The sequence below is a fragment of the Equus quagga genome, chromosome 4, assembly GCF_021613505.1.
Source record: "Equus quagga isolate Etosha38 chromosome 4, UCLA_HA_Equagga_1.0, whole genome shotgun sequence".
NCBI classification, from domain to species: domain Eukaryota; kingdom Metazoa; phylum Chordata; class Mammalia; order Perissodactyla; family Equidae; genus Equus; species Equus quagga.
The window spans coordinates 14,904,925-14,932,363 of NC_060270.1; the positions used below are offsets into that span (position 1 = coordinate 14,904,925).

General features: G+C 41.0%; 1 protein-coding gene across 4 annotated transcripts in view; it reads right to left on the reverse strand.

The window, feature by feature from the left end:
- Window positions 1-9,905: 9,905 nt before the first annotated feature.
- Window positions 9,906-27,439, reverse strand: part of CCDC80 (coiled-coil domain containing 80) — a 34,864-nt gene continuing 17,330 nt past the window's right edge. For all 4 annotated transcript variants that reach the window (XM_046658695.1, XM_046658696.1, XM_046658694.1 and 1 more), the window contains exons 4-8: window positions 22,133-22,269; window positions 20,745-20,893; window positions 14,205-14,308; window positions 11,468-11,548; window positions 9,906-10,409 (exon numbers count right to left, since the gene is read on the reverse strand). In XM_046658695.1, the coding sequence (XP_046514651.1) occupies window positions 10,063-10,409; window positions 11,468-11,548; window positions 14,205-14,308; window positions 20,745-20,893; window positions 22,133-22,269 (818 nt within the window). In that variant the 3' untranslated portion in view covers window positions 9,906-10,062. The remainder of the gene's footprint in view (window positions 10,410-11,467; window positions 11,549-14,204; window positions 14,309-20,744; window positions 20,894-22,132; window positions 22,270-27,439) is intronic.

Below are 27,439 nucleotides of genomic sequence, written 5' to 3' on the forward strand. Positions count from 1 at the left end.
AGAAGAACAATTGTCATATAGAAAAGGTAGACTTCTTTCCTTTTCTGAAAAAACAGGGGCCGGCCTGGTGGCTCAGCGGTTAAGTTCGCACGTTCTGCTTCTCAGTGGCCCGGGGTTCACCGGTTCAGATCCTGGGTGCAGACATAGCACCACTTGGCAACCCGTGCTGTGTTAGGCGTCCCACATATAAAGTAGAGGAAGATGGGCACGGTTGTTAGCTCAGGGCCATGCTTCCTCAGAAAAAAGAGGATTGGCAGTAGTTAGCTCAGGGCTAATCTTCCAAAATAAATAAATAAATAAAAAAGCAAACTACAGTGAAAGTTGTGGGGTGATGGTTATTCTTTCTTTATAAGGAAGACTCTCCTAACGTGATACTTTTGTTTTTGTTTTGCTTTATTTATTTTGCTGAAGGAGATTTCACCCTGAGCTAACATCTGTTGCCAGTCTTCCTCTTTTTGCTTGAGGAAGATTCTCCCTGAGCTAACATCTGTGCCAGTCTTCCTCTATTTTGTAGTGGGTCGCCACCACAGCATGGCTGCCAACGAGTAGTATAGGTCTGCACCTGGGAACCGAACCAGGGCTACTGAAGCAGGAGCACGCGTACTTAACCACTAGGCCATGGGGCTGGCCCCACGTGATACTTTTCGACAGTAGAAAAGGCCTCCCTGAAGAGTAGTAGAGAGTAGTGGTAATTCTCTATCACTGAAGTTTTCAGAGAGAGATTGTATCATCAGGATGTTTTAGAAGAGATTCCTTCTTTGGTACAGAACTTGAACTAAGTGACTCATAAAGGTCCATCCTACTTTTAGATTCTCTTCTAAGTAGTTATGACCTACAACTAGTGCACTCAATCTACTCCCTTCATAGTTTCTGAATAGCCTTTAGTCGGACCACAAATGTGGCATACAGTGATCTGGTTCCAGCTCTGTCATTGGTCCTAGGACCAAACTTCTGTCCAGCAGTCTGCCTAATCCTGAGGGGAAGCAGGACGTGGCTGTTGGTTATAGAGGGAAAGATGGCTTACACCCAGCATCCTAATCCTTGGCCAGCTACATCCTGCTGCCATAGATTTTCAAGGTCTGTGTGCAGAGGAGATGCTCAGAATTACTTTGTAACTCTAAGGCGTTTTGCCTCTGAATCCTCATGAGGAAGCTTGGGAGCCGGACTGGACTCTGTAGAGCTGCAGGGAATCCTTTTGCCCTTGTACAGGCCCAACAGGCTGGACCAAACACAGCCCGAGTCGTCCTTGGGAACTTTCCCTTTGACTTACGTCCTGATTTTTCCTGTGGACTCTTACTGTCCTAGTGTGGAGAAGAGGCAGAGAAAGTCAAACTCAGAGGAAAGAGAGTTGTTCTCCTTCTCTAAAGCCTAGAGCAGACTTTCTGAACTTGACTAATGTGTATCCCTCCTTTAAAGGAGAAAGAATTCTCACAGATCTCAGTATGGACCTTTTTTCTACTTTTATGTAAATACACACAAACGTAATACGAAGTGTAAACTTTTTGCTCATAGTTTTTGAAAACCAAAACAGATTTACAAATAAAATACAAACAAAGCTATAAAACCAAGAAATTTTCAATTCAAATGTGAATTTAGTGAGAAGGTGGTATTTTGCTTAAATAGAGTCACAATAAATCCCCTGAGAGACCTGCAGAACTTCTGTCCTCACTTCCTATTTTACTTGCTCCAAGCACCGTCCTCTGTCTGCCAAGATAACTGAAACCTGCTGACATTGCCAGTAATGCATTTAATCCTGCCGGGATTTACCAACTCATGTCCCTAACAATCCGATACGGATGTGGCGTGGGTCAAGCTGCCAACTCCCATTGGCCTCGGTGCCCTGGAAAGATTTTTAAAATGTCAGCTTTATGCGTTCTCTGCAGTTTTGAAAGAACTCACCAATAGAATTGCCTAGGCTTGACACATTTTTGAAGAGTACTTTTTTCCCCCACAACATTCTCTTTCTTCCTCATCCTCTTCTTGGCTCACTCTTGATCATTTATATTTTGCTGAAAAATTTAACCATCCAGATTTTCAAATTTATTTGCATAGGAATTTATGAATCATTCTCATAATTCTTTTGATTTCCTCTTATAGTTCTATTTTCTTTCTCATTTTTAATTGTGTGTATGAGTGGTTTCTGTATTGGTGTTTTTTTTAAATAGGTTAATGAGCAGTTTCTAATTAATTTTTACTTCATTGAAGTTTATGTTTTTCTAAAGTTTGTTCTTTTTCCATCTTATCTACTTGAAATGCATTTATTTTCTTTCTTGTTTGTTAATGAACATGTTTATAACTAGTAAAGAAATTTCTTGGAATAAGTACACCTTACTTAGGCCAATCCCCGAAGACTAAAATAATAGCATTATCACATCATTATTTTCTAATTATGCTGTTTTGAGTCAAGGGTAGTGTGACTGAGGTTTTTATTCATACTTTTGGTATTTTCCAGTTTTCATACACTTAGAAAATGAGATCTGTGCTCTCTCGATTGTTATTTTCATGTTTTTATTCACTTATTAGGTGTATTTTTGCACGTCCTTTGGTACGCAATAACTTTTTTTGAGAAAGTTGGTATTGGTTTGATGTTTTGAACCAGTCTAAAAGTTTCTTGTAGTATTTCATATTTATTCCACTTATGTTTCTAGTCTGTTTCATCACTAATAGTTACTTTCACATTTTTAAAAGCAAATTTAGAACTTTATAAATGTATCAACCTCAAAAATTAAAATGTAGTCATTGACTCCTTTCACTGAAAGATGAGGAACTTAGGGTATTATGTTTCCTCCCAACTCCCAGTTTTTCTTAATAAGCTCTGAGAGTTTTATTCAGGTCTGCTATGTTGTATTTCATCTCTTCTAAGACTCACGTTTTCACATTAGCATCTCTGAAATTGGGATCTTTTAAGCAGTGACATGTTGAGAGGGCTGCTGCTCCGTGGCAGTGATGATGAGCTGTCTTTGCTTACACAAGCAGGCGTTTGGCATGACTGGATAACTGCAGTTACAACTTCTTGACATTTCAGTCAGCAAACCACTTACGGACCATTTGAGGAGAAGATGAGAGTCCTGGTTGTTGTCTGAAAACCTTTCGTTGATACCTCCTGGGAAGATAAGAACATGCTACGTCACTTTTACAGAATGAGTGTCAGCAGCTTGGAAGGAAACCCTGGAGACAGCAGGGAAACTCTCTTCACAAGAGCGGCAGCAGTGTCAGTTCTCTCAGTGGCGCAGAGAACATTGTGTGTGGGAGACACCTACAGCTCTGCCTCAGAGAGTGATTCAGAAGATTCTGGCTTGAAATGGGGAGATGTTTTACAAACTGCTTAACTTATGTAACTTACAGTTTCCCTTTTTGTGTAATCAGAGAATGCTACGTGATAAAGTCTTTAAAAGCTCTTTAAACAAATATAAAATAAAAATCCTGTGATAAAAAGTAATATGTTTAATTGACTGTGTGCTTTCTTAGATCTAAAATGGTGGTGCCTCTTAGAACTGATGCTGTCATAAATATGAAATTTGGAAGTTTTTTAAAAAAAAAATTTTATATGCATTTCTTTCAAGAATTAATAGTTTGCCTTTTAGTTTGTAATCCCAATTATCACAGCTAATTAAACTTAATTTGTTCATGACATAAATTCCTCATTCATAACTTTTTAATGCTAATTCATCTCTCCGCTGGGAGCTGTCTTTATTAAAATAGATTTTTCTCTTCTGAAAGGGTTTTTGGCTGATACACTTCCTGAGGTTTTGTATATTTTTTTAGCATCTACTAACTACTAACTGCAAGTTTTTTTCTAGTCATTATTGCTCAAAGAGGTTTTGCATTTTTGATTTCTTTCTATAGCTAGGTAATATAAATGACAGCTTGTATGGGAAATAATTCTCAAGTCACCCTTTTTTTCCCGTCAGAAATCTCTTTTTTATCGTTTAGTGTTGCCAAGAAGTTAAATGCTTCCTGCTACATTACATATATATGTGTGTATGTATGCATGTATGTGTGTATGTGTGTGTGTCTATATGTATATATACATACACACATTTTTCCCCCTTTGTAGTTGAGCTGTGTTTGAAGCCTAGGTGCCTTTTGTTTAGGTCCTTTCTGTGTACTCATCTGTAAACAAAGTTTAACATTTTAATTGAGCCCAATGTTTGCCACAAAATGGTGTAGGTAGGCTCCCCATTACCTAATCACTCTTTTCCTGGACACTGAATGCCATCTTTAAAGCTCTGCTAAAGGGCTGGCAGCTGCCTCAAGGAGGTGGAAGGGAAGCAGGGACCATAGAAAATTGCGATGGGGGAAGTTTTAGGGGGTGTCCTTTTCCTCTCTATCGGTGGAAACTCCTGCTTTGAGGGCCAGCTCCATAAAATTGGGGTAATGCTGTCTCTGTGAGGAGGGGGTGTCTTCCTCTGTCTTAGAGTGAGCCCTTGCTCTGCTAAGAAGTCAGATTCAGTGCAGCGCCACGAAAGCAGCCCACAAGCTTTATCTGGAGTTGTGAAATTTGCTACTAGGATTTTCATATTGTATACTTAGATAAACTCAGATAATGTTTTATGTATTCAATATGTTCTATACACTTAATATGCTATATAGAATACTTTAATATTTCACATTTGTAAACTTTTATATGTAAAATAACATATATGTATGTACACACATACCACCCTGCAAAGATTTCAAGTTCACGTATTTGAATGAACTCACCAGACACCACAGGACACACTCACGTAAGACTTATTTAAAGGTGAAGGGACACAGTGCAGCAAGGGAAGGAGAGTGCAGACACTGGCGGGCCAAGAGAGATCCCACGCCTAAGCTCCCAGGGTCCTTATTTGTACACACAAACCACTGTCTCCAGCTTAAAACACAAAGATCTGTGTGAGGAATCTTGACTTTGAGAAAGCTCATAGAATTTCCCGGGATATTTATGCATATCTGGCCATGTAACCAACCAGGTTTACTTAATCTTATTAGGCCAGTTGGAAACCATCATTAAAGAAACTGACCCTGGGGATGCCCAGGGTAATTTCAGACTTTAAATAGCACATCATAAATCCTACTGCCCTTGTCTTGGCTAAGAGTCAAACACCAGACATCCTCATGTCCCCAGGGATAAAGCTAGAGCTTTTCCAGTCTAGCTGTAAACAGCTGTGTCCTCCGTATACCCTCACCTCCAAACCTTTCTCCACTTAGGAAGCAGGGTGGGTCAGCAGTGGGGGAAAAAGGGCATAGCCATTTCACCTGTCTTTGGCCTCTCAGCCACATCTGATCCTTGCACAGGCAATAGACTAAGGTGTATTACCTATCTTTTCTAGTGCCCAGTTTACCCAAGTTGGGGATAGGCACATGTCTCAAAGTTTATGCTATAAGAATAAGGCTATTCCATAGTTTCAATCTTGATGAAGTTTTCTTCTACAAATTTACTACTTTTTGTTCATTTTAGTTTATTTCAGGGAGGGGGTGGTGTTTATGAATGAATTAATACTAGTGCCACCGTCTTTCATGGACATCCAGACAACTTCTTCAATCTAGGGCACGTAAGAAGTTCCCTGGAGAAGTAGCACCTGCCCTGTGAGCATCCAAAACCCATTGACCATGGTGACGATGGAGTCAGTATGAGGTACTTGCTCAAATCATATGGAGACTGACAGGAAGGGCAATATAATAATTCTTACCTCCGAAGACTGAAGAACTGTCATCACTTATCTCTCCCTGGTCCCTTCCTCCTGACTCACCCCCACCCCCGAAAGGACCCATCATTGATTATGCATACTGTCTTATAAGTGACTGTGTACATGACTCATCTCCACTAATCTGTGAGCTTCTGTACAAGGAGTGTCTTTTTGAGTTTTGTATTCTTGGTTTCTAGCAGACTACAGAAAAGATAGTATAAATACAATAAATGTTTGAATGTAACTTGACTCTAACCTGCAAGTTAGTATCTTGGATTAAAAACTGGAATGACAAGGTGGTTCTTTGCACACATCAAGGGTTTCAGGTATTCCTGATCAGGTCTTGCCAAATTGGGGCATATTCCTGCCTTTGCATACCCTGTTCTAATTTGGCTCCCTGAAGAGTACTCATGACAAGAAGCAAGTGAAAGATAGAAAAGAGGACTAAAGAAGCCAAATGGAATGATGGTGAAGTCTGCAGGAGGAATCTACTCTTTCTCTGATGTTTTTGGGAAGGAAAGTAAGGCTTGATTGCAGGGATTGGCAATCTTCCAGACAGTTTGCCAAGCTGTTCCCTACTGCCCTCCTTCGAGGAGCTCCTTTTGCATCGTAGATATCCTTGGAAAGGGTGGCACTTTCAGCCTATCGATTATACCTAATCACTTGTAACCATCTCTGAGCCAGAATGGATCATGGGAGAGGGGCTGGGAAAGAGGAAATGTCTAAGAGAGAGGAAAAGGATGCTTATGGAGGAGGAAAACCAAAGAAAACTTTGCCCAGGGTCAGTTTTAGCTATTTGAAATCACCCCAGCCCTTCACCCAACCCCCTTGGCACATAGATCATCACATGGATTGGAGAATGGAGGACAATTCTTTTGCTTTCTAGAAGGACAGTACGAATATTTAAGGTCTCTGCAATCTGCCAAGGGACTGCCCAGTTTGTCCAAGCTTCAGGATATCAGAGAGGTGATACATGTGGTCACCAAATCAGGAAATTGTATTGAAGAACAAGCATATGCCTTGTTGGAGGGACTGAAATGTTCAGGATGCAAACAGTCCTTGCCAACCTGAACGTTTTTGGAAGCCGCAGTCTGCCTGTAAGGAGATGATGAGGGTTTCTGTGTGTTAGCGGCCAGGACCTCACTGGGTCTCAGCCACAGCATTGCAATATGCTGGGAAGAGTTCAGTGAAGTTATTTAATACCTTTCCCCACTCCCGTAAAAACTTGCAGCTGGATTCTGAACTATGAAGTCTAGGTTCTCCGAAAATTTAACATCAATTGTTTTGTAGGAAACCTCTGAGCTTAGCATTCTGTTCCCTAAAGGAATATGAATTCCAAGCAAGATTCCTAAGTGTCATGGAGTTAGACAGGAACTTAGATGTCTACTCCTGCTCTCTCATTTTGTACTTGAGAAACTGAGTCCCAAAGGGAAAGTGACTCACCTTCGGTCACACAGGTAAGTACATGGCAGGGCAAGAACCAGCCGTTTTCCCAAGCCCAGTGGCCCTTTTACAAAACTAAAAGAAAGTCTGGCATTGGATGCTCTGCGCCAACTCTGAGAGAATGGAAGAGAAATAGTTGGTGTTTTAATTGTGCTTCACCTTGTCATGAAGTCAAGAGTGCTCACCAGCCATACGCCACTATCTGCACACTCCAAACCATTAAGTAAGAGCAGCCAAGGGGGAGAAAAGAGGAAAGGAAAACATTCTGCAGGCAAAGGGGAGTTGGTGGAGGCAGAGAAATGCACAAAGGTACTTTTTAAGAGGCTTCTTTTTCTAGACTCCATACATTACTGAGTCCTGAGATCATCAATCAGGGCCCAATGAGGCCATCATTCACCATAGTCTTGAGCTGTTTTCATCCTCAAGGCTCTAGAAGTTGAGAAGGTATGAGCTTCATTATTAACTAACCCAGACAATGAGACCAGCTGGGCTCTACCACCCCCACCGCGTCTGGACCGCCTGCCTCTGAAGCAGAGGAAGGGTCTCTGCTGAATTAATATTCACCTCAGAGCCCCAAGATTTCTCTTGGAAAAAGCAATTCTCGGAAATTCATGGAAGGGAATTGTGACAACCAGCAACTTTGGCAATGCTGTGTCCTCAGAGTCTGCCAGATTTCCCTAACTCAACTGAGGGCTTTTTCTTCTAAATACCATAATTCCATAATCTTTCTCAAAGACTATTTTCTTTGTTTCTTACCTTTTTTGTTGCTGTTTGGAAGGAAGTGCTTTTATGGAAAAATGATACCTAGGTTTCAAACCACCTGATTATACCCCTTAGAAGACAGAGATACAGGTTACCTGTCTCCAAGCCTCCCATTTACGGAGATATACTTTGTATTTTTCCAGATCCTAGGATTCGAGGACACTTACTAATAGCATCTTGCTCTGATTGTTTCGGTCTGTTGTTGAGCTATGGCTTATTCTGTAGCGCTCCAAATGATGACCCGTGACTTCTCGGCCCACTCACTAGAGAAGGGACAGTTCAGATGCTTTGATAATTATTGCCTCAGTGCCAGTGAAACCAGAAGTATGCTTGAAGAAGTAATCTCAGTCAGGTTATGAAAAAGTGTTGTCTGTCTTTGGTTGGAGGACCTTATTAATATTATTCTGTAAGTAAATTTCCTATTATTCCTGTCTAATTAGTTTCCTTGGGAGATGAGACTCCCTCATTGTTATATTTCCTGAAATTGAGACTTTTTGGGCCCCTTACTTAGAAATTGTCCCTACATAATTTCAGAAGCGATGGTAAAGAAAACCATTTTTACTGGCAATTTTAAGCTGTTCTTTACGTTGGCAAAAGTTTATGAGCAATACGCATCAATCTGTCTCCCACCTGCACACCTCAAGCAGCTGGTACAGACTGTTCTAGAAGGAGGGAGAAGGAGAGAAGGAGAGGGGTGGGATGGGAGCATAATTTACATAAGAGAACTGTGTTCTCAAGTCACTTGAACTTTCTGGACCTCAGTTGCCTGTTACACAGGTAAGAATGAATGGTCTTCGTGGAGAATGAAGGACAAAACGAGCAATTTCTCAAGTTCCTTGAGCTACAAATTCCACTTTCACTATAATTATAAGAAAGTTCAGATGATGTAAAACAAATTTGTGCCAATAGGCACAGATAATAGATAATATTCACATGTGGCTTGAATGCAGTTATTAGTATCTGTGCTCATTAGAGTTAATAATCAATACCAAGATGATTTGGAGAATTAGTTATTAATAACCGTGGCAAAAAATAAACCTCCCCATTATTGAGGGAGGCTGGCACTGTCAGGACGCCAAATGCCTGGGGATCTGACTGCCTACCTAAGGGCAAATTCACGGGTATTAGTTGGTAATATTACTTGATATTGTTTGTTGAAAAGTAGGAAACAATGAAAGAAAGGAAAGAGGGAGGGAGGAAGGGAAGATATTTAGTTTGACATGCCAAATGTAAAAAATAAATGCTCTTTTTCAAAGATAAGGATTTTATTTTGCACTCTGGCTACAAATTTATCCACTGTAACTTATTAACATTTGTCTTTAAAACAAAAAGAACCCTTGGATATAATCTCATTCTTGGGAATTTTCTTTTAAAAGATGCCAGGATGGTAATGGGTCCATTAGCAAGTTAATACAGGAGGTCAAGTGTGAGGGTCCAAGTTTTCCATGCCAGGAAATCCATGGCACCTGCTACAACTCTGGAAGTATCACCCCTGGCCGCAGTGCCAGATTCTGGTGATGATTTAGGGATTCCTTTTCCCTGATCTGTGTCTGAAATGACACTAAAGATAACAGAAACAGGGCAGGGAGCGGCTACGATGGCAAAGCCAGGTTTGGTGTTTCCCTGGTTTTGGTAGCCATTATCACTGTACTCCTGTGGGATCAAGCTTCATGAAGGAAGCTCACAACATAAAGCAGGGCCATCTTAATCATTTTTAGACTGACATTTTGAAAAGTGTTAAGAAGCTATTCCATCTGTTCAGATGTTTCTTGAAAGCATGTGGTGCGATCTTTAATTTTCTTTAACAATCGTAGTTTTTACTTACAAATTAATACTAAAAAAAAAGTCAAAAAGAGGTATAAATACACATTCTATAGAACTTTGTATTCCAGATCACGTCCATCATGTAACAGAAGGAAAATATCCATTTTCATTACCATTATTCAGCACCAGATCCCCTCCAGTTAGAGAAACAAACAGTTCTTTTAAACGTCTTTATGATTTAAGCCTTCAATAACAACTCATGAGTAGGCAAAAGTTTGCTATTTATTTAATCTTGGAAGAACACTGAAAGAAAAAGGCAGGGAATGTAGGCAGTGTGAAAGCACTCCTTTACATAGCTGGCCACACGTGGCTTTAACAGCTGCAGGGGAAACTGACTGGGGCTAAGGTTACATATTTCTGTTCAGTAAGGGTATCCATGGTGGTAACTCTCATGATGACGGTAGTCATCCTGGTAACCATCCTGGTATCCTTGGTGGTAACTATGGTAGCCGTAGCCTGCGTACTCATCTTCCGGGCAGCGCATCCCCAGTGACTGCTGAATGGCCATTTCCTGTCTCCGCAGTTGCATCGAATCAATTAAATCGTACACGATCACCATGGACCACATTGGGGAAGGATACCAGGATTTTACATTTCCATCTTTTCCAACTAGAAGCATGGAGAAGTACTCCGGGCTCACTTGAAAATAGTTACGGATGTCTTTCACCAAATGGGCTGGGATGTCTTCTCGCTCCACAACAGAGCTCCCTAGAATCGGATTTGAAAAGTTGTTGTTAGTGGATTAAAGAGTCAGTGCTCAGGAAAACATCAAAGAGAGAAGAAATCACTGTGAGAATAGAGAGAGGACCCACAAGTCTGTTCCCTTTAGCTCAAAGTCCAGTTAAAGAAGTTTGCTGTTTTTTCCTACTGGAAATTAAATGTCCCTGCTGGCCTACAACATTATTAGTGTCAAACTTTGGGGCACGTGCTGTCTCTTTATAGGAATGTTACAAAATATAAAACCAGTCCCTTAATTTAATCCTGGCAAGATCAACTTCTTTAAAATTTGTCACAAAGATTTCTATTTCTAAGTTTATTTCTGATTCAGCTTAGTTACTTCTTTGCAATTATCGCTTTCCTTTTGATACTGTTGTCTTCATAATAAAAAGCTTATTTCATTGTCAAAGGTGAAAAAAAACTAATTATGGAAGAGCTGGATAAATGTATTTAACTTATTATGATTAGAACAAAAGAAAGGGGCAGGGACGGGGCACTGACACTTTCTGGGTGTCTGCTCTGCCCAGCATTGTGCCAGAGAGTTGATACACATTAAGAGCTTGATCTTGGAAGAAAAGACTGGGTTTGTTCTGAAACCTTTAGTCGCTAGTCATTTTATTTCAGCATCTCTGAACTTTTTAGTGTGTGTCTTCGTCTGTTGAAAGGGAATCAATGAGATACGGCCTATGCGCCTCATAAAACTGTTGTGAGAATTAAATGAGTCACATAGATGGAGATGCTCTGTAAACCGTAAAGCCCTCTGCAGAAAAAAGCATTCCTTTAATTAAGAAAATGGATATTTTCACTGTCACTTATGAATGATTTTATTTTACAAACAATATTAGTGCTTGTGCTCCACTGACTTCCTCTACACACATACTGTGCACACACACACACGCACGCACACACATGTGCGGGCACACACCACGAGGTGGGGAGGATTCAGTGAACTCTGGTCACCTTGGAGGTACTCCCACTGCTTGCATACAGCTTAATATAATCTAACTGAACTTGACAGTAGTTCATACTGCTTTAAAACGACACTTTACCATTAATCGGGAACAGCTCTAAAACTCCCCCAACTTCCTCCCCAACACCCAAAAGCTTCAGAATGGTTATGTGGCGCAGACCTGAGAGAAAAAAGAAAGCCACAGAGTTAGTAAGTCATCGTTTACTTCCAAAGACTGGATGTCTGACAAATTAGAAATCTCCACGCTTAAAAAGTATATAGATTAGGTAAAGCAATCCATTTTTAAATTTTTCCATAAAAAAGTAATTAAATACTTTTAAAACGTTGAAAAAGACCAGTTGCAGATTTTCGGATTAACAACAGGATCAGAGGTGGTTTCGTTTTGTTTTGTTTGTACTCTGAAATTGAATAATTCGCTCTTAAACTGTGATTCTCACTCTATTAAATGACAAAACAAAAATGATGCCATGGGAACATTAAAGTGTCTGAGATGATCTAAGCTGATTAGTGTTCTGAAAAAAGGTCACGCCTGAAGTTCTAAAACAGCTTACATGGAAAATGGCTTTCTCTCGGAGAAAAGACTGCGGATCCCATCCAATCGTGATTGTTAAAGAAATAGTTCTGGCTTCCTCGCACAAAAGTTTGTGGCTTAAAGGGCCCGTTCTTATCACTTACTTAGAGGACTCAGGGGAGAAGCAGTTAGGCAGGATGCTGGCTTCCCACCCTCCTGAAGCTAAAGTTTCAGGAAAAGAGAGCAGGTCATGCCTTGGTGGCTTGTTGGAATTCTTTTGAAGATGAAGCACCCATGAAGGGATTCAGAAGAAAGAGCATAGGAGCACATGGGGCTGTCGATTCATCCTATCAAGGTTTCCTGTTTTAGATAAAATCCCAGCCTGGTCTGGGTAATGACTGGAATATGAATATTGATGGTGTTTATTGTCTGGGAGAGAAAATTGAAAGCTGCCCTGGGAGGGCTCTTTAAAGGAGGAGCTTAAATCCAGGCAAAAAGCTACTCCAAATAAATTTTTTGTAGCCTTTACTCTTCTCCCAGAGAAGTGAAGCATTCTGTTCTACGTGTCGTTAGTCATGTTTTCAAAAGGGAAGATCATGAATTTAATTATTCCTGGAAAACATGACTTGTTCACATTTCCTGTATATTACAAAAGGGTTTGCTTACACTAATGCGACTTAGGCTCTGTGTGCAGAGATCAGAAATAAAACACCACCCAAAAGCTGCTGAAAAGACAACTTTAGAAAATCAAAAAGCTATGATTTTATTTGTATTCTATCTGTGAAGGGTCATTAACTGCTCTAAGAACTTCTGTCTTACCTAGCACCATTGGTGGCTATAAATAATTTAAAATATGCTGAAGAATACTGGCACGATCAAATCTTATGTATGTTGATACGAAGTCTTAAATTATTAACCTTGATAATAGGAGTATAAATAAAAGTTCTGAATTTCTAATTGTTCTCACTGTTACGAGCTTGTTTTCTGCTTTCTTTTGAGTTATTAATTCACATCATAAAACTGAAATGTATTTTTAATGTACAGGTACTGGACCATAACAACGACCCAGCTCTGTTAATGCTTTACAAAACTCACACCCCCACCCCCTCCTTTTATAAATCAATCACGATTTTATAACAAATGATTCTTCTTCCTAATAGAAGTATCCAAATAATGCTGATCCATCTATGCTCCAATTATGAATTTTTAAATCTGTGGCCCTTCACTATTTTTTCCCTCCTTTAATGACTCTCTCAAAATTCTTCCTCTTCAGAGACAAATCTTTTTTTTTTTAAAGATTTTATTTTTCCTTTTTCTCCCCAAAGCCCCCCAGTACATAGTTGTGATTTTTTAGTTGTGGGTCCTTCTATTTGTGTCATGTGGGATGCCGCCTCAACGTGGCCTGACGAGCGGTGCCATGTCCATGCCCAGGATTCAAACTGGCGAAACCCTGGGCTGTCGAAGAGCAGCGCGGAAACTTAACCACTCGGCCACAGGGCTGGCCCTCAGAGACACATCTTAAATGAAATTTCAGTTGTGATTTTCATTTTTGAAATTGCCATTATCTCCTTGGTTCATCACTGAACTTAGTAATACATTCTATGTACTATGCATTTTCCTTTCTGTATATCCACATTCAAAATGATATTAGCTCTTTCAGGCCACTGGGATAATAATGTTTGGTAAAGAAAGCATATGTTAGTTTTCAAAACACTGGGCAATTCACTAAAAAAAAAATTATAAACTATATTTCTCTTTGACCTGCTTGTCTTAAAAATCAGGTGCTGTTTAACAAATCTGGCTGTCTTCTTGACACCCAGTTATAGATCAAACCCTTTTTAAGCGAATGGCAATATGGTACAGTGTGCTTCAATTAAGATATTAATTCCCAAAGCCATTCCTGTTTTACAAAAGACATTTAGTCTATGGAGAAGTATCCAGTGTTGGTACCTAAGTATTACCTAGGGAAATGATGATACCTGAGTTTTATGATCTTAGAGACATTTAAAAAAAAACAAACAAGAAGACACATAGTACAGATCATTGAAAGTAAAACAGCAGGTATTTTCAAACACTCCGATGAAGATCCCGAGAGGGGAGAATATTGAGAAAAAAAGATAGACCCCAATTGCCTAAGGCTCCAGTCTGAAAGCAACTTTATACTCAGTATAATTGAGTAACTGTCTGGGAATCTGCAGTCTGGACTGGGGAATATTTGGATGATCTAAGCTCCTATGTTCCATTTTAGAATTGACCAGGAAGAGGGTGGTACGAGAAAGCTGTGGTGACTCGGCTTCCCACTCACCAAAATTGCATGCCTGACCACTGAGGGCAGCGAGCTGCTGTGAATAGGCCCAGTCTTCATCACTAGGAGCGGAGATCACCAGCAACCGCCTCCTCCATCGGAACCTGGAAGAGAAGAAGAAGGCCACAATTACTGCTTCAAACAATGGAGGCTAGTGTCAGGAAGCAGAGGCACTTTGGCTGTCGGTTTTTTCCTGTGCCCAGACTAAGAAAAAACAGCAACCCTTAGAAATGTCTCATAGCTCCTCAAAACCATTAACTGCATTACCACATTTTTTTGTACTTTTCTGTTGTAACTTCCCAGTCTGCCTACTGTGGCATTTGTGTGATGTATCAGGCATGAGTCTGGTCACCATGCCCGATGAGGTCACTTAGGGAGAGAAGAAGCTCTCAGAGGCAATGAGGCCAAAATCGTAGGTTAAATTGTAGCAACGAAAATAAGGAATTCATAAGAGAACTGAAGAAAAATCAAGTTCTAGCTGAGTTCCCTCTAGGGTTTGGAGAGGGTTGAGAAGTGAATATATGGATGAGAAATAGAGTAGAAAAAGAGAACTGAACTTTAAATAGATGACAGGGACAGGAAGAAGGAAAATGGGAAAGTGGCTCAAAGAGTCATGGAGGATTCCTGAAAAAACGAAGCCCCATGTACCTTCCTCAGTAGCCAGTGGTTCTTCCAGAGGCAAATGCAAGATCTAAAATGTACCTTAGTATCATTAGTAAGAACCAGCACGTAGAGAGCACCTCTCTGAAGTGGAAGGGGGCTCACCTAGAGCCACAGGATTTTAGACTTTGTGGTAAACTAGTTTCCGCTCTTACAGCTCCATCACGGTAGGGCAGTGGAAAGAGCTCTTGGCATGTAGCCGGGAAACTCAAGTTCACGTTTTGTCTACTACTGCTACTTTTTGGATTCCTTGAGCATGTCAGTCAATTCACGGAGTCTCAGTTTTTCCTTATCTCTAGAATCAAAAATTCCATCTGCTTCAAAGAGGTGTTATAAGAATTAAACTAAGACCCACCAATGAAGTTATCTATGTGATGGCATGGAGATAGATCGCGTCTTAATCTTCAGGCTTCTGGATGTCGAACTTTGTCCATTAACAGACCGTGGACATTATGTATCAAAATGCTATATGATAAACGATTGAATCCTCATGAATCGTATTGAATCCTTATCATTTTATTGTCCCTTTCACCTACACAATACGTGTTCCTCACTACAGCTCAGTGAAGGCATGGCTTATTGTCCTCATTTTACAGATGACAAAATGAGATTTAGAGAAGTGAAGTAACTTGCCTAATTAGTAAATCTAAGAGGTGGCACCAAAATATAGATTTCTCTGACTCCCAGGCCAGTGGATTCTCTAGTCTGCCACCCTCAGAGGTGCTGATGCTTGGCTGGTACTCTCAGGGTCCCGAGGAGGGTATGAAGGAGAGAGGGAATACATCCAAGGGCAACTGTATGGACTTGTCTCAAATTCCACCTTCCCTGGAGAGGGGATTTTCCTTTCTGCCTTTTGTGCAGACAACAGCAGGATGTCAGTGCACTCGCTGAGCTGGAAGTCAGTTGATTTCATTCCCGACTTCTCTCCCTGTGCCCCCTCTAGTTTCAGAGTGAACATGAGAGTTTTCAACCCCAAAGAAAATGGCCTCTTGGGGGAATCGTGGTTTGGGTGAATGAGAGAAAATGATAGTCTGATGAAATACAACCTCTGAATGGACGCCTGTAGCAAGGCTCGCCAAGAATTGCTTGCTGTGACATTACATTCGCTTCCTCTGCTTGTTTTTCTTCAAAGGGAAAGAAAAACGAAAATCTCCACTGAGGATAGGGAGATGAATGTGTTTGGCACAGAGGAGGCGAGAGGAGTGTCTAAGGCTGTCCGAGGTTTCCTGGGAAAGGGAACAGTGGCTGCCGTCGGATCACACACCGTCTCCCGCACTTTCCCTGCTTCCTTAGGAGGCGTGCCAGACCAGCACTGGCTCCCCCCAGCCAGCATCCCAACAAGGCCAGCCTTCCTGGCCTCACACAGAGCTGGAGGGTGTCCTGGAGGAAGCTATTTTGGGCAAGGTCTATTTTGGCTTGTTTACCTGTGTGCAGCACTGAATGCTGTCCTGATTAGAGAGGGGTGGGATCTGAGACTCCCTATCACAGTCATGACCAAGAGAGGGTCACTTCCCCTAAGTAATGCTTCTTTCTCCTAGAGACCTTCACATTAAGATACAACGCTCAGCTCATGACACTGAAGGAGCTCACTTCCATAGGATGTAACAAGAGAGGTGAATGTGGCCCAGATCCTTATTTTAGACAAATTGTTTCTCTGTCACTTTGGCTCCTCAGTAAATAAAAATCCTACAACTACGCATGTGTTTGCTTCTCTTAACCGGCATTCCCAAATTAGTTTGCATTTGCCCGCTATTTGGGGCTTCTGTCTCAGAGAAAGGTAATTATAGCCTGGACCAGATGAATGTTGCTAAAGACTAGACCGGCCTCAGAGTCTGGTGAGCTGAAACCAAGCTGTATAGACCCAACAACAACTCAGCAAATTTGAAGGAAAATTCCCATTTGGATACTGGTTTATTTATAGAATGCTTATTTAAAAAGAAAAATTCTTTTTCAGTTTTCTTCACTTAGGTTTCAATTCTGAGGTGTTGACTAAATCTCTTTCTTGATGACAAGGTTCTCTAACTAGGACCTGAGTAACTGGCCCTAATACTACTAATAACCAGCATTTATTGATTACTTACTTAGTGCTATGTTCTCAGACATCATTACCTTTAGTGCTGAATTTGCCTTTCACAACAACCCTAAGAATAGATACTCTTATCCCCATTTCGCAAATGAGAAAACTAAACCCCAGAGAGGTTATGTGATCAGCCCAAGTTCACACAGCTAATATGTGTAGAAACCAAGAATCAAATTCAAAGCTGTCTTACCTATGCTTTTAAGTATTACACTATTCCACTTTAATTTTTAAGATCAATTATAATAATCAGCACAGTGATTTTGTGAGTTGTAACCACAAGTCATGCACAGTCATAGGACAATCAAATTATAATCATATACCATTCTGAATATCCATTAAAGATGTTCCTGAAATAGTAATGAATATAAGAGCCCATAAGGCTCTTACATTCGAAGGAAAATACATAGGGTGCTATCCCATTCAAAAGACTTTAGATGCAACATGTGTGTACATGCCTTAAGAATCAAAAAAATGCCAAATTCAAATCAGTGATCAACGTGAATGAGCATTCCAAGCTTTGTGAGTGAACAAAATTGAGATAACATCAGCTTTCCCTTTCAAGTTTTGAAACCCAAGACATGGTGATTATAAAAGGACACTCTGCCTGGAGATGGTGAGAAGACTCCCTCAGGATGCCTGTGGCAGGTCGCACAGCTGCCCAAGTCCTTGGTTATAAATAACAGCAATGAACTGGATGGTAACTGTCTGTTTTAGAGGTTGGACAACCTGATTTTACTGAGATGGGTCAGCAAGCATGCATCTTTCAGTCCTGCAAAATTTGGAATTATGGAGAGAAAGTTTTCAAAGAATCAAAATCATAGTAACAATCTATATTTCTAAGAAGGATCCTGGTCTTCTTTTTTTTTTTTTTCTTTCTGCTTTATCTCCCCAAATCTGCCCGGTACATAGTTGTATATCTTAGTTGTGGGTCCTTCTAGTTGTGGCATGTGGGATGCCTCCCCAACATGGCCTGATGAGCAGTACCATGTCCGCGCCCAGGATCTGAACCCACGAAACCCCAGGCTGCCAAAGCGGAGCATGCAAACTTCACCACTCCGCCATGGGGCTGGCCCCACTGGTTTTCTTTATATAATTTATGTTCTTAAGAAACTTAAGAGAATTTTGCTTAATAAAATGACAACCTTGAAATTCCAATTAGAACATATAGTTGAGTAATTGGTTTAGAAGTATGGTTTTAAGTTGAAGTCTTACTAATTGTATGCAGTTACTGGAACATCTGAGAAAACTTTAGAGTCATTGTATTTACAAGATTAATTTGTTAAACTTATGGATCATTTAAGTACTCAGAAAGGTTTTGTTCACTTCAAGCAACTGAAAGAAATATATTAAATATACAATGACTGTTTGAAATAATGAAGTTGTTTTATTACTGAGTTAGTAGGCAAGATCTAACATTATTCAAAGCCCCTTAAAAGTGACAGCTAAAATGCTAGGTTACAAATAGAATAATAAGATTTAGAAGCCTAACTTAAAAGTTTAAGAGAGAGCTAAGGTCTTGAATTCATAACTTGGGTATATTTAACACTAATTGTTAAAATCAAAAGTAAACTTCTGGGGCAGCCCAGTAGTGCAGCGGTTACGTTAGCATGTTCTGCTCCAGCCGCCCAGGGTTCGCCGGTTTGGATCCCAGGTGTGGACACTGCACCGCTTGTCAAGCCATGCTGTGGCAGGTGTCCCACATATAAAGTAGAGGAAGATGGGCATGGAAGTTAGCTCAGGGCCAGTCTTCCTCAACAAAAAAGAGGAAGATTGACAGGGGATGTTAGCTCAGAGCTAATCTTCCTCAAAAAAAAAAAAAAGGTAAACTTCTAAAAAAGCTTTTCTGCCTTAAAAAAAAAAAAAAGAAAAGAAAACACCTCGGGGCCGGCCCCGTGGCGCAGCGCTGAAGTGCGCACGTTCTGCTTTGGCGGCCTGGGGTTCACCGGTTCGGATCCCAGGTGCGGACATGGCACTGCTTGGCAGGCCATGTTGTGGTAGGCATCCCACATATAAAGTAGAGGAAGATGGGCACGGATGTTAGCTCAGGGCCAGTCTTCCTCAGCAAAAAGAGGAGGATTTGGCAGCAGTTGGCTCGGCTAATCTTCCTCAAACAAAAAAAGAAAAGAAAAGAAAAGAAAACACCTCAAGGGCAACAACAAGCTCTTATCATCATCTTCTAAATCATCTCTATCTAGAGGGATAACCTTGGATCAGAAGGTGGTGTTTCAATGCCCCCAGGACCAGACGAAGAGCCATCTGCCCCCTGGAGTCCTAGAGCCCTTGCTCAGCCAATAGAGCAGCCTGAAGACTAAGCTGAGCTTCAAGTCCCTGTGGAGACATGTGCCTTCCATCGCCATTGCAGATACTTGCACTGCACTGGAATTTTGGATAAAGGAAGAACCTCAGGTTCCTTTCAGCTCTGAGATCCTGTGGTTTTAGGAGTATCTTCCTTCGCTTCAAACTCTGGGTATCTGGGTCCAAGACTAAAAAGAATTCATGTTATATTTTCAAAAGAAGTATTAGATAAGAATGTGGACTTTGAGAGCCAGATTAGCCTGGGGCCACTAAATCCTAGAATTGACACTAGCTCAGGGATGAGAGAAAGTTACTTAATCTCCATTAGCCTCAGTTGTCTCCTCGGCAACACGACAACAGTTGCAGTACATAGATCATGGGATTCTTGTGAAGCTTAAATTTGGGAAGGAAGATGAGTTGCTTGGTACAGAAGTGAGCCCACAAAAAGTGACCACGGTATCCCTGGGATGGAGATTGGGCTATTTGCTATCATTCTTATTTATGAGGGAGAGATTTTTCAGGCAGGTTGAGAAGTGTAGGGTCAACATAGCTAATAAGTTGCAGACCTGCAATTTGAATGAATGATAAATCCTATGCTCTTTACACATCATGATGTTGTCTCCTAAGAAGCCCATGCCTCCTGAATCTAGAAGAATTCAGATTATCTACTTAGGAAGGAAGTTCTGCCCATAGTGATACACAGTTAACACTGAGCCTCCAAGAAAATCCTCACTCCATTTCTGGAGCCCCTCAGCCACACAGTTGGGCATATTACAACCACATATTGCGGGGTATTAGACTGAGGTCTCTGTGAGTTTATTTGTTGTGGGTAGAATCTCTGTAGCTTTGCACTTCTTAGGGCCCCAAAGGCCCTGTAGAATTTTGATCCAACATGGGGGAAAGAATGGAGAACAGAGGAAGTAGGGTCATTTTTTTTTTCACCCTTCTCTGCTAAGTAGTGGAGTTTCCATACAATGGTTTTCAATAGACTGCACGCCCGGAGGAATCAGGGAGCTAGGTCAAGAGGATTTCTCCTTTTGGGGTCCTAGTGGGACATTTGTTGTTCGCTGTGGAGTTGCAGGGAAGCAAAAAATCAAACACAGTGTGCCTGTTTGGAACTGGAAGGGGCCTAATAACTAAATACGTAAAATAAAAATGCTGTATACAAAGCCCTCCAAATTTACTGACGGAATAAATTAACCCTCACAGGTCCGAATTCTGTACATTCTGGGCCAAAAAAAGGAACAGAAAAGAGAGAAAAGACCTATCCAAAGCCACCAAATCAGCATTCAAGCTTGGAGCTGACCCCAGTCAGCCTTGTGACCAGAGCCACTTCCAACGGGACGAGACTAAGCCCAGTGGCGAGCGGCATGAAGCAGACAGACTCCTCACCAGGGAGGGTCACTCTCTGCACACACTCGTGTTGCTTTGTGTTTCTTCGGTGTTTTCATTAGCTCATGCAGGACACATGCCTGCCTGCATGGGGGACTCCAAAGGTGGTGTACCTGGATAGGAAGTTCTCCAGCGACTGCTTCTTGTCTTCCTTGCAAACAATGCCCTCCTTCTTCTGCTTTTCCATGTCTTTGATTCGGGACTGGAAAGTATCGATCAAATCGAACACAGACTTCATTGCTATGGGCACCTCATAGTATTGCTGTTGAAGAAAGAATAGAATGTATATATAATGGATGACGGTGTTCAGGGGATAGAGAGCCTGGGGGAATTCAGAGGAGCGCTGGGGAAATCAGAGCCTGGAGGGATCATTGATCTAGAAACTCTCTCCTGTAGTAGTTCCTCTGCTGATGTTTTGAGGTTCAGAATCCGTGAAACAATTGCCCTTTACCTTTTATGCAGTTTTCTTCTTGACTACACTCCTTTTATTGGAAAGGGTCCACGCCCTCCTCACCACACATACCCTCGGCTCACTTCCCTACCTCTGGGTCTGAGTTGGCTCCTGTTCACTCCACAACTGGAGAGAAAGTGAGAAACACTGGAATTAACACAGGAAACCAAATGGGATAACATGGTAGAATATCTGACCTGAGCACTAGGGGTAATTTTCCACCAGAAGGAGGCTTTCTGTGGTCATCAGGAATCTACATAAATTCTTTTTATGATTCCCAGAGACTATTTTATTGAGTGAGCATCACTTAAAATCAGGTCATGTTTGCTTATGTATTCTCAGAAAAAAGTTGAGATTCAACTTAAGGATAATGAAATTGCTTCCTGGCTCATAGCTGTCTGGACTTACAACAGCAAACTGAGATGGATTTGAGGGCTGGCCGAACATAACCAGCATAAGTTAGAGAGAAGTCTTGACATGGCTTGGAGCTATGCCCTCAATGGGAGTTCAGTAAATCACAGACTGTGAAAGCTATCAGAGACTTAGGGATCATTTGTCCAACCTCTGACATTAGAGGTGGGGTAACACAGCACGGAATGAATTAATGAAAAGATCTCCCTCTAGGGAGAAAGTAGGTATAAAACCCTACTGTCTTGTCCATATTGGATCAGGAGGTAAACTTCTAGGCCCTTCCAAAGTAAGTCTATGTTAAATCTGGGTTTCCTGAAGGCAGAGTCCAAATATTCTTAACCTTTTATCCTCTGGTCCTGGCTCATGATAGATGTTCGATAAGTGTCTAATGAATGCATGACAATGATGTTACAGAAGAATTTAGTCTGACTCAAGTATCTGGGCCATTGGAGGTCATCCAATCCAGTCATTTCTAGATACAAATTCTATAGGACCACAAGGAATATTTGGGCTATTTCAAAAGCTTCCCATTTATGAAATAATTTGTGCTTATTTATATACCTAATAGACTCATTGACAAAAAAATGCAGTCGCTATTTTAAGGAATGACACTACATCATCTGAAACAGGACCCTGTACCTTGACTCTCAGGTCCACATCTGTGAGCACCATGAAGAAGTCATTGTAGGTCATTCCGTACTCTTTCCTCAGCTCGCTGATGAGATGCTGGTCCACCAAGTCCTCGTCATCCACCACTCGCATGGGTTTCTCATTATCTTAAGACAAATGAAATGTGAATAAATACAGGTACGACAAGGCAGAAAGCAGTGGGAAACGAATGGATGGAGGCTCTGAGCCTTTGTCCGAGTTAATTACAACAGCTTTTGTTAGTTGCACATATTCAACTAACATTTCCTTTGAACAAAAGTTTGCAAAGTGAATAAATAAATATAGAAACAAATGAATAAATAAAGTCATTGTGAAAGTCACTCTTCTAAAGATCATCAAGCCCCATCTCTGCCCACCCTGGTAGTGGTGAATCAGAAGAAGCAAAGTGAGAGCGAAGGCTGCCGAGTCATCCCTGGAAAAAAAAAGACTGCTACCCCACCCCCGGATGAGTCATCACCCTCACTCACCAGGGAACTGGACCCAGATACTCTCAAGTTTTATTTCATTTTGGAAATTCATTTTAGTTTTAATTATTGAGTTAGCTAAGTTCAAAATCTGTGTCTGTTCCTCCCTTTTATTATAGAATCACTTTGGGACTCAGTGAACCACATCATTGCTATGGAGAAAAGTAAGTCTAAGTTCAAATCTGGTCATTTTGGCCCCCCAAAAGTAAAGATATGCATAATACAAGTTTCGTCAGTGAATACAATTTCAAGCAGTGTTACTAAATTTACGGAAGTTTTAACAATTATGTATTTTTCCAAACATCATGCCCTAAAAATAGATTATTATAATTCATTCAGAATGGTTCCTGAAGGTCTCACACGGTTACTGGGAGGTTGAACATGGCGACTACTGTGTCTGGAAAGTATTTTGAAATGATAGGACAGCTTTATTTGCTTCTTCCCTCCCACTCAGTCACAGTTTCCCTCAACCCTACTAAAATTTTTATCTGCAAAATAATTCCCTGTATTTAAGAAAAACATGAAAAAGTTAAAGTTAACAAATGATGCTAATGGATATACTAGGGAAGAGAGTCTATCAGTTATTCTCAACATTGCTACCCAAAAAACAGTACCGCAGTAGAAACAACCACAATTTTGCAGATACAGAGGTTATGTATCTTGAGTACAGTAGACTGTTACTCTTTTATTGATAAAAGGAAGACAATTACAATTTAACTATTACTGTGGTTTATTTGATTAGGACCATTGAAAGTATATAAACACAGAGCCTGATTCTCCCAAGCAGATTAAAGTGAGAGGAGAAAGAACCTGTTTTTCTCCCCAAAATCACAACAGTTCTTGCTGGAGGTGGTCCAACGGCATGAGAGCTGAGAGCCTATATGAGAACCGAGCACTGTCAATGAAATGAAAAATGACATGCCTCATAAACACAAACTATTTTTAATGTACCTTTTTGAATGAATTGCTAGATTCATGCTGTTGGTTTTTAGTATATCTCACTGAATAAAAATAGCAAGTTGCAGAATAAAATGTACAGTATGACTTTATTCTTGGTTAAAAGGAAATAAAGCAAAAGAAAATACACCCACATGGGAATATCACAGGAAAACGTCCAGGAGGACACACAGCTGATAACAGTGGTTGCTGCTGGGTAGAGGGGAAAGGTGAGGTGGAAGCTTTCACTGTTTACTCTATGCATGTCTATGTTATTTAAATTTTAACAAGGAGCAAATGTTACTTTGTGATTAATAATAATAATAACAATAATAAAGGAAATCATTTAAAAACTGATTTTGAAATGTCCTTAACAACTAATGTCCTGATTCTAAGACTTTATAGACCAGATTTTATCTTGAACCTAGGATTTCCCATTTTTCATTCTCAACATACACTCATTTTTGCTTTTGTTCATTCAACAAAATATTCGTCACCAATGTCCTGAGCTGATTCTGTGCTGGGTGCTGGATTCAGAGAAAAGTAACTTGGACAGTGTTCAAGTTTCTAATTGGAATCAAAATTAGACTATTAACATCTACCTAACAGATAAAGTCACAAAAACCACTGAACGGCTGAGATGGAAGGAAGCTGGAGATTGTAGTAGATTTCAAAAATGGTCCCAATTCTCCACCGTCCCTATACCTACACTTTACTGGTAACTGCGGCTCCCTGTTACAGTGAATGGGTTGAGCTGTACTACCTCTTGATTCTGAGCTCATCTGTACAACTCTCTTTGGCCGGGTTAGACCATGTTAGCACAAATGACGCTAGAATAAATTAATAAACAGAGGCTAGAAATGGGCCTGCGTATTTGAGATTGCTCTTGACTCCGCCATCGCCATGAGAACCTGTTTACACTAGTCTTCTGGAGGATAAGTCAAGCCAAATTACTCTGACTCTTCCCAGCCAGGACTGTTCCAGATCAACTGACAGCCAGTTGACCCCTAACATGTGTGCAAGCTCAGCTAAGATTAGCAGAATCCCCTAGCCAACAGGCAGCTGACTGCAAATACATGCACAAACCTAGCCCAGCCCAGCCCAGATCAGCTGAACACTACAGACCTGTGACTAAACAAATGTTTAATGTTGTATGCCATTGAGGTATGTGTGTCTTTATTACATAGCCTTATGGTGGCAGTAGATAACTGATAAGGACATCATCTGGCCCAACCCAGTCACATTTTTGAGGATGAAATAAGGAACTGTAGTGAACACTGAGGTGTGCTATCCGGATCCTACCTTCAGAACTAAGGCTTCTGCAAGTGTTAGCAGCCGAATTCCTCTCTGAAAATTGCTCTCCTTAGAAAAGAGCTGCCTTTCCCCAAGTCACACTCTTACTAGGAGACAGCCCACATTCGATGGTTGATGCAGTGCGGGAGGGAGTAGATATAAAAGCTGTTCCCCTTGCGTCAAAGTACCAACTCTGAAGGGTCAGTTGCATTACAATTTAAATTTACCCTCTGTCTTCTTGTATTCCTCACCCCTCATAGGCATTATTCTTGAGAATATTCCCCATTCACCTCCTGCATGCAAATCTCAGAGTCTCAAAGTCTGTTTTCCAGGGAACCAACCTAACACAGACCCGAGGAAGGTAGCAACTTGCTCAAGTTCACATTGCTACTTAATAACAGAGTGAGGGTTAGGACTCAGGTAGTACGGCCTCACTCCAATCCAGTACTCTGTCTACTTAACCAAAATACATCACATTCAAGGACAGAGAGGACCTAGGACCAAGATTCAAGCCAAACTTTGTTCTACTAGCAGATGGCAAGAAACCAATTTCATGGTCTGGTTTCTCCTTTCAACTAAAATATTTTCTGAAATGTTTTGACTGAACATTAGAAATGAAACAGTTTGCACTCCCAGCCTTCAGAAATATGTACATCCCAAATGAATGTTTGTGCAGAGAGAATCTGCCAAAGAAAAAGAATGAAAACATTGATCAACACTGGATCCAACTAGGTTGAGGGTAATTCTACAGTAAGACAGAGTCCATCTCTGGCCAAATTCTGAAGAAGGTGCATGTGAGGCCAGCTCTCGTCTCCAGCTGCTTGCTCCTGCCACAAGTCTCTGTTACACTCTGCATTCTGTCTAAATCAGGGCTGGGTAAGCAAGAGGTTCTCTTTAGCTTGGAAAAGCAACATAAATTCAGCAGCTTCTTATTAAGTGTATTCAAGTTCTGCCAAAGCTCTCTAGCCCTTGTCAAGGGTTCCAGGGCTTAGAAACAAACATTCTTTAGGACACATTGTATATATAAACTGTCCACATGGTCCGGATCCAGCTAAAATGATTCACAGATCCACGTCCATTTAGTGAGATTTGGTCATTCCACACAGCCTCCCCCTAGACCTAAGATTTCTGAAGAGGGACGAGAGGGAGGGTGAACTCTGTTGGGTGCTGGTAAGGACTGGCCCTACAAGCGTGACATTTGCCCAGTTTCCCACATTTTAAGAACTCCAGCTTCCAAAGTCAGTGGTCAAATTCAGGTAGTAGTAAATTTCTTCATGTATTTGCTTTTCCATGTCTGAGGATAGACAGCAATGACACTGCAGAAAAATTCAGCTTCAGTTGCAACTTATTAAATACCAACTGTGTGCCAGGCATTACGTTTGAAGTTTCCACCTATGACTGCTTCTTCTCTGTGATATCCAGGGTTTCTCCTCTTCCCATCCCTCCTTCTCTAAGTTGAGGTCATTCCACCAATGTCCCTGGACCTCTTCGGCCTCTCTCGTTGCTTCAGAAATTCCCTATCTCTTCTGGCAACTTTTCAAAGTCTGATCCTCTGGAGCACATGTTAAAATTGCGATCCTTGGATTCAGACCACTTAGATCAGAATCATTAATGGTGAGGCCCAGGAATCTGCATTTTAACAAGTTTCCTGGGTGATGGTTATGTACTCTAAGGCCAGAGAGCCCCTGTGCCACAGGATAATCCAAATCCTTGGCATAGCATACAAGGCCATTTATGTCCTGGACTGAGCCTACCTTAACTAGCTCATCCCTGAACTCTTCTTCCATAGGTTATGCTCCAGCCGTCTATTTTCAGTTTCTAGGAACATGCTTTATCTTTCTGGAATGCTATCCCTGCCCTTGTCCGCATGGGAACTCCTAATTACCGGTGCAACCTGTCTTTACCTCACCTGTGCACTCACGACATTTTTACATTCTTCTGTAATAATAATTATCACTTTGCATCGCAACCAATTGTTTACATGTTTATCTTCCTACCAGATAAGAACAACTCATCAATAGGGACTGAGTCTTGGTTATCTTTTATATCTTTACAGCTTGGCACACAATTAGCACTCGGTACCAATTTGGTAATATGAATACTCTCCCCTAAGAAAGATATCAAATGAAGAGTGTAGGGAGGGATAAAGAAGATAAGCAATTCTGGGTCTGTGTAGAAAACCCACCATCAAACTCTTACATTTTCCTTTGATCTTGTGAGCCTGAAACACAGCTAGTCTAAGCGTAATTTGAGAAAGTATATCATATACATTTATTTCGTAAATTTGGTTTTTCATATATGAGGTCTCAAATTGTATTAATCATATTTTTTTATTTTCTATATATTATGATGCTTTGATATCTTAAAAAACCCTTCTGGCTGAGGAGAGACTGCCCCACTCCGGGCTAGCCAATTCTTAGAGAGCAAAGGGCCCAGCCCGGAGCATGTCTTTGAAATGCAAACTAACCAATCCAGAGCCTTACCTCCTCTATCCGGCCCAGGCACCCACCCTGGGAGACAATATTCCTCTGCTTTAATCGTCTCAGGGCCCGTTGTCAGGCAGCTAGGGACCAGCCCATAGCCC